Consider the following 15648-nt stretch of genomic DNA (forward strand, 5'->3'; position numbering starts at 1 on the left):
CTTCTAGGAATGCAGTAACCTCCAAATTTCATACTGATGTGATAATAAATCAGAGGAAAAAGGTAACAGAAATATAATGATATAAGGGAAGCTGTTACTGAAAACTAGTACTGTGAAGGAAGCTGGTCTAGAAAACTAAAACTCAGATGTGAAGGCCCTGTTATAATTCATTAAATAACACTTAAATGTTTAATGCTCTGATTATATGGGTGCAAGAACATACATATAAATGGTCAAGGGCTGAAAGGGAGCATAAAAAGCTAAATAACTTTATATTTTTTTTCATTTTTAATAGTCCCTTACATGATGTAATAAAAAATAATAAAATGGTAATTTTTCAAATGACATCTCACTCTCTCATCACTAAAATTTTATAATCAATATTCAGAGCTTACAGACTGACACAATAAGGTGAAAGCAAATGGTTTTTAAAATTACACTGCCTGTTGTTAGAAAATCCTGGCTAGTGAGTATCTGAAGATAGTCCTTGGCTAATAGTGAAATTACCATCACTCATACCTGGTAACAGAAGCTCCAACAGTCCCTTTTCTGTCGGCCTCCACAATGATCCTGTTCTTAGATAGCTGCTCTTGGATAAGAATAACTTTTTCTACTCCCTTCACAATGAAGTAGCCACCTGCCCAAAGGAAACCGGAAAAGCTTCACCACCTGTTCTTTGAGCTGTGTGACTGATGACCAGCAGGCATCTCCTGGGTTCAAGGTCACCCCCCCACCCCACTTCCTGGCTTTGGCTTTATGGACTGACAAGGGTGTCAGCACAGGATTTTACACATGTGAGCCGCAGGATGATGAACTGCCTGAGGAAAGGGAATGTATCTTATTGGAGTATCTATCACCAAATCAGATATAAAAGAAAAAATACTTTATCTTTTAGAAATATAGTCTAATAGAATAAAGTTGGAGCCAAATCTCTGGGCATTTTGTCAGCATAGCTTTAATATAACAAATTTATTAAAAGGCAGAATGATTGCCATTGTTTTTAAGGGAAAATGCCAAAATAATAGCAATAGCAGAAGAAAAGGACCAAAAAAAAACACAAAGAAGAGAGGCAAATCGAGAGCATCTCATGTACCTGGATCTAAAGGACATTCGTTCAGCTTGGCAAATTCTGCTGGTGTCTTCCCTGTAAGGACGCAATTTGAACTACGCAGCATTATGGGCATTCTGTTTAAAGTAAAGCAAAAGAAAATACCACATTCAGATTGCCACTGGCAAAAATGACAAAATGCACAGTGCACACATCACTAAAGGAAGTGCACTTCTATTATTTCTGCATTTCATGTTAGAAAAGACGGAGGAATGGCAACTCATGAAAGAGCCAAGCAAAATGACAGTATTTTCTCAGGTACGCTGCCTTCTAGACAGATAATAAAAACTCAAACGCCTGCTTTACTTAAATTTTGCATATAGGCTTAAAAAAATTATTCACTTATATTTTAATTTATTGGAAGGGTGGAAAGACAGAGAGATAGAAAAAGATAAAGAGAGATCTTCCATCTGCTGGTTCACTCCTTTAATGCCTACAAGGGCTAAGGCTGAGCCAGGTCGAAGCCATGACTCTGGAACTCAATCTGGGCCTCCCAGGGACCCAGATATTTGAGACATCATGTGCTATCTCCCAGAGTGCACATTAGCAGGAAGCTGGAATTGGAAGCAGAGCTGGGACTTGAACCCAGGACTCTGACATGGGATGTGGGCATCATAAGCAGCACGTTAACTGTTTTTCCAAACACCTGCCCTTGCATATGAAAGTCAGAAATGCCAGCAATTCTTCATGGTAAGGGAAGGGACTCTCATTGCTATATTTGTTTGTTTGTTTGTTTGTTTGTTTTCCTTTATTACTGTCTCAATTGATTTGAAATTATGTAATACATATTGTCTGTACTAGAGAGCAGTGTGCCTGAGGAAATATTTCATTTCATTGACTCTTGTGTCAGTTAATAACCCATTAATCCAAAAGGCAAAATGAAGAAATTGAAATATATATAAAAGACCAAAAAGATTTAAATTGTAGAATAAATGATAGAAAATGCAAACATATAAATATAAATGTACGCTGTCTTCATGACAAATGTTTAAAAAAATCTAGTCATTTGCAAAAGACACTGCAGGAGATAAATTCGATAATGCATAATAAAAGGCACAAGTCACCAGGAAGAAGTACCAATTCTAAACTTCTATGCATCTAATATCATAGCTTCAAAAGCCAAAACATAAAAAAAAAATAAAAGAAATGGACAAACTCACAATCATAGTGGGAGATTCTAACATAACTAGCCTGATAATTAATAAAACAAATCAAAGATCAGTGAAAATACATAGCATCTCAACAACACATCTGACAATCCTGATCTGAAGGAGAAAGAGACAAAGCTCAGAACATCTACAGAACATCCTTCGTTTCCACACAGCAAACACTTACAGGAACAGGCCTTTGCAACATTCCCCACATTGACATAGAGCACCAATATGGAAACTTAAAGTCCTTTAAAGAACTGATAGGTTAAGAAGAAATCATAATGACAGGCAGGGATAATATCCTCTTTTTACATAAGGGGAAATCAAGACACTGACAAGTCAAAGAATATGTAAGAATATTAAAGCTACTACAGCAACCAAAAGAACTAGACAAGCAGCCAAGTGTGGAAGAGGAAGGAAGAAGTCAAGTTGGGTGCCACAGAGGAAGAGCCAGTAAAGGGTGTCTGAAGGCGCTTGTCAAGAAATAAAGGTGGCCAGCGCCGCAGCTCACTAGGCTAATCCTCTGCCTGCGACGCCGGCACCCTGGGTTCTAGTCCCAGTCGGGGCGCCGGATTCTGTCCCGGTTACACTTCTTCCAGTCCAGCTCTCTGCTGTGGCCCGGAAGTGCAGTGGAGGATGGCCCAAGTGCTTGGGCCCTGCACCTGCATTGGAGACCAGGAGAAGCACCTGGCTCCTGGCTTCGGATCAGCGTGGTACGCCGGCCACAGCGGCCATTGGAGGGTGAACCAATGGAAAAAGGAAGACCTTTCTCTCTGTCTCTCTCTCTTACTGTCCACTCTGCCTGTCAAAAAACAAAACAAAACAAAATAACAAAAAAACAAAAAACAAAACAAAAAAAGAAATAAAAGGGGCCAGCGCGGTGGTACAGCGGGTAAAGCAGCCACCTGCAGTGCTGGCATCCCGTATGGGCACCAGTTCAAGTTCTGGCTGCTCCACTTCTGATCCAGCTCTCTGCTATGGCCTGGAAAAGCAGTACACAGGTCCTTGGGCCCCTGCACCTGCATGGGAGACCCTGGAAAAAGCTCCTGGTTCCTAGCTTAGGATCAGTACAGCTCCAACCGTTGTGGCCATTTGGGAAGTGAACCAGTGAATGGACGACCTCCCTCTCTCTCTCTCTGTAATTCTGCTTCTTAAATAAATAAAAATAAAATCATAAAAAAAAAAAAAAATAGGGGCCAGTGCCATGGCATAGTAGGCTAAGCATCTGCCCACAGCACTGGTATCCCATATGGGTGCAGGCTCATGTCCTTGGCTGCTCCACTTCTGATCCAGCTCTCTGCTATGGCCTGGGAAAGCAGTAGAGGATGGCCCAGGTCCTTGGTCCCCTGAACCCCCAGTGGAGCCTAGAAGCAGCTCCTGGCTCCTGGCTTTGAATTGGCCGGGCTCCAGCCGTTGCAGCCATTACTCCCATTTGGGGAGTAAACCAGTGGATGAAAGACCTCTCTCTCTCTCTGCCTCTGTCTTTCTGTAACTCTGACTCTCAAATAAATCAATCAATCTTAAAAAAAGAAAAAATGAAATAAAGGAAGAAGCACAGTGTTAAAAGTAACGACTGTAAAAGCCACCAAAAAAATAAAAGTATTACCCAAGTGGGAAGGGGATTTAGACAAGGAAGGGGAGGGAGCAGGGAGAGAGGCTACTGTTCTGTAAAATGTTCTTAGGAATAGTATTTGGATTAAAGTAAAATCTTGGCTCAAAAATGAATTGAATGAGGTGACATATTTGACGTAGACAGTGAAGGTACGTATGAGCGCTAAGTAGCAGAGGCCATCTTTATGAATGCAGCGCTAACAAATGAAATCACCTACCGCAGTCTCTGGCACAAAGTAGGTAATTCAACAAATTTCAGTCACATGACCGCTCTGTAACCTCAGGATTGAAACTCTAAATATTCCTATTCATGTTTTTTTGCCCCTCAGTCTTTCTTGCCTTTCCTTCGTAATATTCAGTCTGGTTCACAATTTAGCAACAGTCCAAGATTTAACTGGATACCAGTACGGTATGTATGCACCAGAAAGAAAGATGTTCTCATCTTAACACTGATAATCAGTCCTAGGAAAACAAAGATTAATATATGACTGTCTCCATGTATTCTCCTAACTGAGGAATGAGAAGAAAATACAGAAGCCCCTCCTTTGGGGGAAGTACAGAAGGATCTGCGAAACCTGTATGTTCCCTGGTCTGGTCTCCCCTATCACAGCACCAGCACTTACCAAACAGTGCCATGGGCACCTACACCTGCTTCCCTGGCAGCTGTGAGGGGATGGAGCTAACAGGAGCATTAGGTTGCTTATTTCTACTCATTTGAGTACCCATGAATGGTACAGGATAGATGACAAGCAGTTGGTGCAACAAATGGATATTTATTAAGCTTTTAGTACTTTTGAGGGGAGAAATCATTTGAATAGGAATCATGTGAACTAAGCGTGAAGTCCAATAGCTTCATTAAACTCATACTATTGTAGGTTGTACCCATTTCTACAGGAGGGTTAATGTACTTTCCTGATTAGGAAGAGCAGATTGCAAAACTGTAGCTGACACAATCCATGATCATTTCAAATTTGCTCTGGGTAAATAAGTAACTTCTCCCTTAAAAACTGCTATGTGGGAAATAAACTTCCAAAAAAACTCAAATCAACAGGATCTACCAAGAAGACCAGCCCAAGAGAGTTCACTGAAATTTATCCTACCCAATGTATCCCCAACATCTCAGAGTTATTAGAAGAAAAGAGAAGTATTTTCTTTAGCTTTATAGAAAATTTCTATATGTGCTGAAAGTTGCTTTAGATGCTTTACATGTGTAGACTCATCAGATCCCAAAAATACTTGCAGGAAATGGGGTACCATCTCCCACATTTTACAGATGAGGAAATGGGGCAAGGAGAACTTTCATCAAGGTTATGTGGGCTGGAATCTAGGCCGTGTGGCTCCAACATAGACTGCACTGCTTACCTGCCAATGGGTAAGGCGTTGCGGATGACCCTCTGACTGCCTCGGGTGTATTCAATGTCCACTGTGATGGGGGCAGAGTACGTCATGTCCCTCAAACGGCACTGGAACAGAATCACAGTTACTGTCCCTCCCCTCCACAAAGCAAAGGGTCCTGACCACGTGAAATGTCTCCACCTCTAGAAGTATGGCCCCGGTGAGCGTTGCTCTACTGAGCTGTTCCATGTGTTGCCTTAGGGCTTCCGAAGTTCCAGCTCACCTTGTCCATGAGGGGGATGACAGCATGTATGGATCCAGACATTACCACAGATCCCTGGCTCTGCCAACCCAGGGATGGGATAATATATCTATTATCAATTCTCTTCTCATTGATCTGATGCCATCATCAGCCTGCTCCCATAGCTTTATTTTTAAAAGATTTATTCTATTTGAAAAGCAGAGATACAGAGAGAGAGGGAGAGACAGAGAGAGAGAGAAGGAGGGAGGGAGAGAGAATGAGAGAGATTTTCCATCTATTGCTTCACTCCCCAAATGGCCATTGATAGTAAGGATTGGGCCAGGACAAAGCCAGGAGTCAGGAGCTCCATCCAGGTCTCCCATGTGGTTGGCAGGGGACCAAGCACTTGGGCCATCTTCCCCTGCTTTCCCAGATGCATTAGCAGGGAGCTGGAGGAAGTGGAGCAACCAGGTCCTTGGGCCACCTACCACTGCCTTCCCAGGAGCATTAGCGGGGAGCTGGATCAGAAGCGGAACAGCCGAGACTCGAACTTGCATTCCAAGTGGCAGCCTGATCCCACTGTACAACTCTGGCCCCCACCACATAAGTTTTAAAGAACCTTCTGCATGTCAGGCTCCTCATCTGTAAAATGGGGATGAGGAGGAGGATCTTCGTTCCCAAAGAATAAACAAGTATATGTTTGGCTTTATATATATATAGTTATTTCTACTGTTATGTATATTTTACTTGTACACATTACACATTTTGTTATTTTAACCTCTCCACAAGAATAGAAACTCCTTATAGGAGGACATTGCGTTTCATGTTTTCAATGCTGAGGCACAAAACAAATGTCCAGTAAATACTTGGTGATTAAATACCCAACTTCACCTGTTTAGAATGTCTAGTTACTAGTTGGAATGTCATACTACCTGTTCAATCTTACACAAAAACCATAAAACTCTAACACATTACTTGTTCTTTAATAAAGATTTCTGCGCTACATTCGCTAAGTGCTATTTAGCTTTAACACAAACCAAATGAATCTACAAAACTCATTTTCTTTCCTGATTCAATTCCTAACTATGAACACTAAATGGGGGAATTTGAAGAGGAATCTAGAGTCTGTTAAAAGCCAGCACCTAGCCCTGTCCTCCTAGAACTCCTTGTCTGCAGCTCTAGTAAGATCCTCACATTTCTATTTTCCTTTATCTGTCTCTTCTATTAACACAGTGTGTTCCTCGTTGTTGGTCTCCTCTGCCTAATGTAATGCCCAGGTGACCCTCAAAAAATGTGCTAAGGAGCTTCGGGAACGATTCCTTATGGTCTCCCTATTCACTGTAAATAAATTACTGTGTGTGACCAAATAAAAAGGGTGGAGGAGAAGGCACTGACAGCTGCACTCAGCAGCACGCCACGTGAGGCACGGTGGCAGTGTAGGCTCGGACGCTGTCAAAAGTTCAGCAACGGGGCAGGTGTTCGATGCAGCAGTTAAGATGCTGCTGGTTATGCCCACATCCCAGGAGTCCCTGGGTTCAAGTCCAGGCTCTGCTTCCCGATGCAGCTTCCTGCTAACACACACCCAGGAAGGCAGCAGGGATGGCTCAAGTGCTTGGGCTCCTGTCACCCATGCGGGAGAACTGGATTGAACTGCAGGCTCCTCGCTTCAGTCTGGCCCAGTACAGGCTGCTGCTGACATTTGGGGAATAAGTCAGTGGACGGAAAATCTCCCTTTCCTCTCCCCACCTCCCACCTTCCCCCCACCAGCAGGGATTTCGCTTTCTCCCTGCCTTTCAGATAAATTAATTTTTAAAAAAATGTTTAAGTTTAGAAACAGGACATATATAGGACATTGTTATATAACAGTACAAACTAATTAGAATTAAATGACAAAATAAATAGTACAGAATCGTTTCCTAATACAGCACAGGATACAGTGCTTATTTATATATTGGTTATCTTAGTCTCAGAAGAGATTTCTTTTGACCTGCTTTTCAGTCATCTTGTAAGACTATGTATTAAGGGAATACTATTGAGTTAAAGCAAGCAAGTCCAATTAAAGAAGTAAGGTTTATAATTACCTCATGAGGGGACACTGGCCTAGTTACATTGAAGCTCTCTTCAACGTCAGGAAGCCCGACATAGATATTCAGATACCTGAAAAGCAAAGGAGTCCATTACCAACCATAACTCTTTAAACAACATATAAACAAATAAGCCATTTTCCTCAAATAGATGTATTATGCTTCGGCAAATGTTTCTCTCTCTGAAGATGACAAAAAGTTAAAAATAATAATTGGGTAGAGCTGGCATTGTGGCATAGTGGATTAAGCCGCTGCCTGCAACACGAGCATCAATTATGGGTGCTGTTTCGTGTCCTGGCTGCTCCACTTTCTGAGCCAGCTCCTTGCTAGTAGCCTGGAAGGGTGGTGAAGAATGGCCCAAGTGCTTGGGCCCCTGCACTCAGGTAGGAGACCCAGATGAAGCTCCTGGCTCCTAGCATCAGCCTGGCCCGGTCCTGGCCGTTGGGGTCACGTGGAGAGTGAACCAGTTGATGGAAGCTAGCTCTCTGTCTCTGGCTCTGTCTCTCTATCTGTTATTCTTTCAAATAAATAAAATATATTTTGGGAGCCAACAATGTGGTGCAGTGGGTAAAGCTGCTGCCTTTAGTGCCAACATCCCATATGGGCGCTGGTTCGGGTCCCGGCTGCTCCACTTCAGATCCAGCTCTGCTATGGCCTGGGAAAGCAGTACAAGATGGTCCAAGTCCTTGGGCCCTGCACCCACATAGGAGACCCAGAAGAAGCTCCTGGCTCCTGGCTTTGGGTCAGTTCAGCTTCAGCCATTGCAACCATCTGGGGAGTGAACCAGTGGATGGAAGACCTCTCTCCCTCTCTATGCCTCTGCCCCTCTGTAGCTCTGCCTTTCAAATAAATAAATAATTCTTTAAAAATAAAATAAAATAAATCCTTAAAAAACTATAACTGGAGATCTTCCGGAAGTGATAGCATATATACCTTTAAAAAGGAGGGAAATATTATCATCAAGCAATTTTTAAAAAATACTACAAATCTCTTTACAAAAATAGAAAGACGGCTCCCTAAATATAATATTTTAAAAAGTACAAATGAGTATCAAGGGTGTAGTAGCACAGCAGTGAACAGGGCGGATAGAATAAGGAGAGGAGCAACAATTTTCTGCAGATATTCCTGCACAGGTTTAACACAATCACACTGTTTCTCATACCCTCAAAGAAATCCATACTTAAAATCAACCAGAAGGTAGGGGAACCCAAAAGGCACCACAAACCCAAATACCTGATAAAGCAGTACCATAACTGCATTCAAACAGGCAGAAAGGACAGAATAATGGTAACACTGGATTATAATCCCTAGAATAAAATAAACACTTACATGTCCAAATCGATACAAATAGAGAGATGAATGAGAAGGTAAAGCTCTTCCTCACAACAGAATTCCAATATTAACACAGACAGAAATAGAGACTTATCATTAGATGAACACCACAATAATAATACGACATCAAAATGCTAAAATCCGTGAAGATGTGATTAGAAATAAGAAATTTGTAGAGTCTCAATGGATTTCCCCATAAGATAGTCATTAATTACAAAAAGAAAAACAGTCATTTCACAGTGGAGAAATCAGGCAGATACCACCTTACTCAAGTGAGCAAAGTTAAAATCGCCAGTAATAAATTATATGGACATCTGCATGCCCTGAGATGAACCAACGAGAGAGGCAGAAAGCATCACTTCTTTGGGATTCTTGCCAAAATTCATAATCCAATCTAATCCTGAGCAAATAAACAAAACCAAATGGAAGCACTTTCTACAAAAACTGATCAGAGTATTCACGTGTCAAGGTCAAGAAAGACCAAGGAACTGGCCAGCACTGTGGCATAGTGGGTAGAGCCACTGCCTGCGTTGCTGACATCCCATATGGGTGCCAGTTCTTGTCCTTGCTGCTCCACTTCTGATCCAGCTCTTTTCTATGGCCTGGGAAAGCAGTGGAAGACGGGCCAAGTACTTGGGTCCCTGCAGCCACGTGGGAGACCTAGAAGCTCCTGGTTCCTGGCTTCAGATCGGCTCTGCTCCGGCCTTTGCAGCCATTTGGGGAGTGAACCAGCAGATGGAAGACCTTTCTCTCTTTTTCTCCCTCTCTTGGCCCGTAACTCTGCCACTCAAATAAATAAAATAAATCTTTTAAAAAAAAAAAGAGAGAGAGAGAGAGAGAAAGACCAAGGAACTGTCACAGGAGAGTGACAGTTGAGGAGACGAAGGAAAACAATAAAACTAAAGACACCATGGGTTCCTGCAATAGAAAAAGGATGTTAGTTCAAAAATATTAACTAAGGTCAACAGATTAAGTTGACAGCATTGTATCAATGCTAACTTCTCTGGTTTTAATAATTCTGCTATGATTATGTAAGATGTTAACAGTAGCAGAAGCTGGGTGAAGAATATATGGGAACTCCTTTTCCTAATTTTGCAATATTCCTATAAATCTAAAATTTTTTTAAAAATATAAATTTGGTTAAAATATGCAAATCTTATTAGATTCAATAACTTCTGAGTCATAATGCTACTTGTTATAATTGGTTCACCAATTAAAAATTAAATCTGAGCATTCGGGGTGGGTGTTTGGCATAGCCGTTAAGATGCCATAGCTCATTCGGAAAGCCTAGGTGTGAGCCCTGGCTCTGCTCCTGATTCCAGTTTCCTCTTAATGTGCACCCTGGAAGGCAGCAGGAAACGGCTCAAGTAGTCTGCATGTGGGAAAGCTGGGTTGCGTTCCCAGCTCTTGGCTAAACCCTGACCCAACCCTGGCTGTTGCAGGCATTTGGGGGAAGGAACAAGCAGATGGACGATCTCTATCTCTTTCTCTCTCTGCCTTTCAAATAAATTTTTAAAACTTTTTTAAATTTAAAAAAATAAAAAATTTGAGCACTTCAAAATTATCTTATTAAACAGATAAAAGAGAATGATTTCAAGAGTTTCCAGAGCAGCTGCAATCACTTGGAAAACTGTAAGACATAACCAAAATCGCAGAGTAAGAGTAGCTGATTCCTTACTTACTTTAAGTACCACATGGGGTCGGCATCACTCGTAACCTTTTCATTGGCCTTCATTATCTTCTTTATCTGCAAAGGAAAGCGCAGCTTGAGGAAAACAGCCAGTTCCCAGGGAATCCCTGCCAGATGGCTACCTCTAAGGTCTGGTGCTTACCTCCACATTAATGAAATAGTTGAAGGAATCTATGTGCTGTTTCACAAGGCCTTTCACCTAAACAGAAAAGGAAAAATTACATTAGCAACAAAATAATAGATTCTGCAACAAACTCTAACTACACCTGATCCTCAATGTTTTTACTGAAAACCAAAGTGGGATTTAGTGGGAAAAAAATAAGGATCTCTACTAATAAAGCTGAAATAATTGCACTGGACATCAAAAACAGGGTGGAACTCAAGGAACTGGTCTCCTTCCGTTCACCTGGCACGATGCTTTCAAGATCCACCCACGCTGCAGCATGGATCAGTACGTGATTTATTTTCCATATCAAATAATTTTCTACTGTATGAATACATCACATTTTATTTATCCATCCACCAGCTGATGTCCATGTGTGCTGTTTCCACTGTTTGGCCATTACGGGTAATGGTAAAGTTTTTACACACAGTTGCGTTTCCATTCCTCTTGGGTACAATCGCTGGGCCATATGGTAAATCTGCGTGACCACCTGAGGAACCACCAGTTGTTTACCAAAGTAGCTGCAACCACTTGTACCTTCCCACCAGTACAGCATGAGAGTTCCAATTTCTCCACATCTTTGTCAACACTTGCTACTACCTTACTTTTCAATTATAGTCATCTGAGCAGGTGCCAAGTGATCTCTCACTGCAGTTCCCACTCCTGCTTAGCAGGAGCCCGTTCAAACTGAAGGGAAACTTTTTACTACACTACATTATACCCAGCAGCTCCTCTGACCACACACAAATCTGCTCCAGCTAAACTGGGTGCTGTCCCTCACACCCCCTCGGGAGGTATCCTGATTAAACCATGCTCTCTGCATCCAACCTTTACGCTTAGGTCATCCCTCTTCTTTTAAGAAGTGCCTTATGTCTACTCTCATCGGCAGCCCTCTCTGACCATGTGTGCCGTCAGTCTTTTGCCAACAGACTTTGGGTTTTATTGTTCCCACACCACGCTCTAAGCAGACCACTTCAATCATCAGACTACTACTCTCCCAACCACCACCTCACAGGCAGGGATGGTGCCTCCTAATTCCATTTATTTCCAAAACCTAGCAAAGTATAACAGTTATATGAAGTTAAAAAAAAAAAAGTTATTTGGTGGCAAAATTTTAGTCTCCAAAAAAAGCTATTTCTTCATTTTTCTCATCTGAAAAATAACCAATTATTACTAAAAGTGAAACAATTACCTTTAAAAATGCTGGAAGCAGCCTCCATTTTTCCTGTGAATCAAAGCAACAAGAATATCAGAACGCTGTGCCAACAATCATAAAATATAAAATAAGAACTTATTTTACGACATGTATTAGACTTCAATAAAAAGGCTTTTTCTTTTTTTAAGAAGAAAAAAATACTGTTCCTCAACAGTAGAGACAAGGGCTATAAATAATAATCAATTCTCAAAATGTCAATTTCACTCAAATACATTACATTATTTTGCACACAATTATTAGTTACCACAGATAAAACAGATAGTATTTGTCTTTTTGGGGCTACCCTATTTCACTAAGTATAATGGTTTCCTGTTGCATCCATTTTGCTACAAAAAACAGGATTTCATTCTTTTTTATAGCTGAGTAGTGTCCCATAGTGTACCTATACCATATTTTCTTTATCCAATCATCGGTTGATGGGCATCTGGGTTGATTCCACATCTTAGCAATTGTGAATTAAGCTGCAACAAACATGGGAGTACAGATAACTCTTCCATATGCTGATTTCACTGCCTTTGGGTAAATTCCCAGGAATGGAATGGCTGGGTCATATGGTAGCACTATTTTCAGGTTTCTGAAGAATCTCCATACTGTCTTCCACAGTGGCTGTACCAGTTTGTCTCACCAACAGTGGATCAGGGTACCCTTTTCCCCACATCCTTGCCAGCATTTATTGTTTTTGGATTTTTAAAAAATATTTATTTATTTGAAAGGCAGAGAGAGATCCTCCATCCGCTGGCTCACCCCCCCAAGATGGCCACACACCGGCAGGAGCTGAGCTGATTCAAAGCCAGGAACCAGGAGCCAGGAGCTAAGAGCTTCTTCCAGGTCTCCCATGTGGGTGCAGGGGCCCAAGGACTGCTTTCCCAGGCCACAGCAGAGAGCTAAATCAGAAGTAGAGCAGCCAGGACTTGAATCAGCACCCATGTGGGATGCTGGCACTGTAGGCAGTGGCTTTACCTGCTATGCCACAGCCAGCTCGGTTTTTTATTTCTGTACAACAGTCATTCTAACTGGGGTGAGGTGAAACCTCATCGTGTCTTTGATTTGCACTTCCTCAATAAAAAGGCTATTTTTTTTTCTGTAGAATAAGAACTCATTTTATGAATCTAGAACAGTTATTGGATTAAATGTATTTCTTATTTAGTAGTAGAGTGTATACAGTCAGCTTTGCACATTCTTTCTAAAAAAAAAAAAAAACTTTTATTTAATAAATATAAATTTCGAAAGTATAACTTTTGAATTACAGTGGCTTTCCCCCCATAACCTCCTTCCCACCCACAACCATCCTGTCTCCACTCCCTCTCCCATCCCATTCTTCATCAAGATTATTTTCAATTATCTTTATATACAGAAGATCAGCATAGTATATGCTAAGTAAAGATTTCAACAGTTTGCACCCACACAAACACACAAAGTATAATACTAGTATTACCGTTAATTCGCATAGTACAACACATTAAGGACAGAGATCCTACATGGAGGGTAAGTACACAGTGAGTCCCACTGTGGATTTAACAATTGACACTCTCATTTATGAGAGTCAGTAATCACCCGAGGCTCTTGTCATGAGCTGCCAAGGCTTATGGAAGCCTTTTGAGTTTACAAACTCTGACCTTATTTAGACAAGGTCAAACATAGTCAAAGTGGCAGTTCTCTCCTCCCTTCAGAAAAAGGTACCTCCTTCTTTGATGGCCCCTTCTTTCCACTGGGATCTCACTTACAGAGATCTTTCAATTAGGTCATTTTTTGCCACAGTGTCTTGGCTTTCCATGCCTGAGATACTCTCACGGGCTTTTTAGCCAGATCCGAATGAAAAAGGCTATTTTCTAAGTAATTAATTAAAAAAAGAAGTTATTCTTTAAAATTTATTTATTTACTTATTTATTTATTTGAAAGGCAGAGTAACAGAGAGAGAGAGACAGAGAGATCTTCCATCTGCTGTTTCACTCCCCAAATGGCCATAAAAGCCGGAGCTGAGCTGATCCAAAGCCAGGAGCCAACAGCTTCATCCGGGTCTCCCATGTGGGTACAGGACTTGGGCCATCTGCTGCTGCTTTTCCCAAACACATCAGAAGGGAGCTGGTCAGAAATGGAGCAAGCCAGACTTGAACTGGCACCCACATGGGATGCCGTCATGACAGGTGGCAACTTAAACCATTAAGCCACAATGCTGGCCTCAAAAAAGTAATTTTAAGGTACCAAAATCAGGACCCTACAGCATGATGTGATTCAGATGCACAGAGCCAGGAAAGAAATGGTTATTTCTGAACCAGAAGGCTGGAATCGTGGTACTGGTTCCCTTCAGGGCTGTGCAAATTCAGACAAGAAATAGAAATCTTCTAGGGCTGCTTCTTCAGCTTTCTGGAGAAGGGGTCCTGTCACCAGTTAAGGATGCAGACTTGGGGCTGGCACTGTGGTGTAGTGGGTAAAACCGCCGCCTGCAGTGCCGACATCCTGTATGGGTACCAGTTCAAATCCCGACTGCTCCACTTTCGATCCAGCTCTCTGTTATGGCCTGAGAAAGCAGTAGAAGATGGCCCAAGTCTTGGGCCCCTGCACCCATGTGGGAGACCCAAAGAAGTTGTTGGCTCCTGGCTTTGGATTGGCACAGCTCCAGCAGCTGTGGCCAACTGGGGAGTGAACCATCGGATGGAAGACCTCTCTCTTTCTCTCTCTGCGTCTCCTTTGTGTAACCCTGACTTTCAAATAAATAAATAAAATCTTTAAAAAAAAAAAAAAAAAAGACTGGAGTTACACTGACAAGTCCAAATTCTACATGGGCCATGGCCCAGCCTTCTAACACCTAGCCAGCAAATCTTTCCAGCTAAATGCGAGTGAAAATAAGATTTATTTCAGAGGATTAAACAACAAGACACATTATGGCAAAACAGAGCCTGGGACAGACAAGTACTCAGTAAACGCTGGCTTTGATAACCTCTTCAGGGTACTGCCTGGTGATCAGCACGCTTTGCATACACTCATAGACTGAATCTGTTGGAGTGATTATAACTCAACTTTGTAATACTGCCAAGTAATTACAAGGAAGTTCTATTAATCCAATAGACTCACTGACCATGTCACTGTCCCACTAAAACCCTCCAAAAGCATTCCACTGCTCCCAGGAGGAAGTCCTAACTCCTTCAGATGTCCAAGAAAATCCTTCATAATCGGGAACCTCCCAAAGCCTTCCTCTCGTCCTCTATTTTTCTTCCTTCTATACTACTAGATTTCAGTCCCGCGGTAACATCACGGCTCTTCTCGCCTAGAGGTTCCCAAGTATCCTGTCCGCTCCGGCAGTTCTCTTCCCACTAGCTCCTCCCGGCTCACTGCTTCTCTCCTCCAAGCCAGTGAAGGTCCTGAGGCTTAGGGAGGTTACAGTACATGGATTTGGGGGCAGGCATTGTGGCACTGCTGGTTAAGACACTGCTGAGCAGTGGAAGATGGCCTACGCACTTGGGTCCCTGCTCTCACGTGGGAGACCCAGGCTCCAGGCTTCGGATCAGCCCAGCTCCAGCTGTTGCGGCCATTTGGGCAATGAACCAACGGGTGGAAGCGCTCTCTCTCTCCCTCCCCCTCTCTTTCTCTCTCTAATGCTACCAAATAAATAAATCTTAAAAAAAAAAAAAAAAAAAAAAGACTGCTTGGGATGCCTGCTCTCATTCAAGTGCCAGCCAGAGTCCCTGGACATCCGCTTCCAATCCAGGTTCCTGCTAA

General features: G+C 42.2%; 1 protein-coding gene across 2 annotated transcripts in view; it reads right to left on the bottom strand.

Moving 5' to 3' along the window:
• Positions 1 to 15648, bottom strand: part of POLR3B (RNA polymerase III subunit B) — a 116729-nt gene that overhangs the window by 100153 nt on the left and 928 nt on the right. For both annotated transcript variants that reach the window (XM_062202976.1, XM_062202977.1), the window contains exons 2-8: positions 11908 to 11940; positions 10695 to 10751; positions 10545 to 10609; positions 7528 to 7603; positions 5233 to 5333; positions 1094 to 1185; positions 520 to 637 (exon numbers count right to left, since the gene is read on the bottom strand). In XM_062202976.1, the coding sequence (XP_062058960.1) occupies positions 520 to 637; positions 1094 to 1185; positions 5233 to 5333; positions 7528 to 7603; positions 10545 to 10609; positions 10695 to 10751; positions 11908 to 11940 (542 nt within the window). The remainder of the gene's footprint in view (positions 1 to 519; positions 638 to 1093; positions 1186 to 5232; positions 5334 to 7527; positions 7604 to 10544; positions 10610 to 10694; positions 10752 to 11907; positions 11941 to 15648) is intronic.

This window comes from Lepus europaeus, chromosome 10, assembly GCF_033115175.1.
Source record: "Lepus europaeus isolate LE1 chromosome 10, mLepTim1.pri, whole genome shotgun sequence".
NCBI classification, from domain to species: Eukaryota; Metazoa; Chordata; class Mammalia; order Lagomorpha; family Leporidae; genus Lepus; species Lepus europaeus.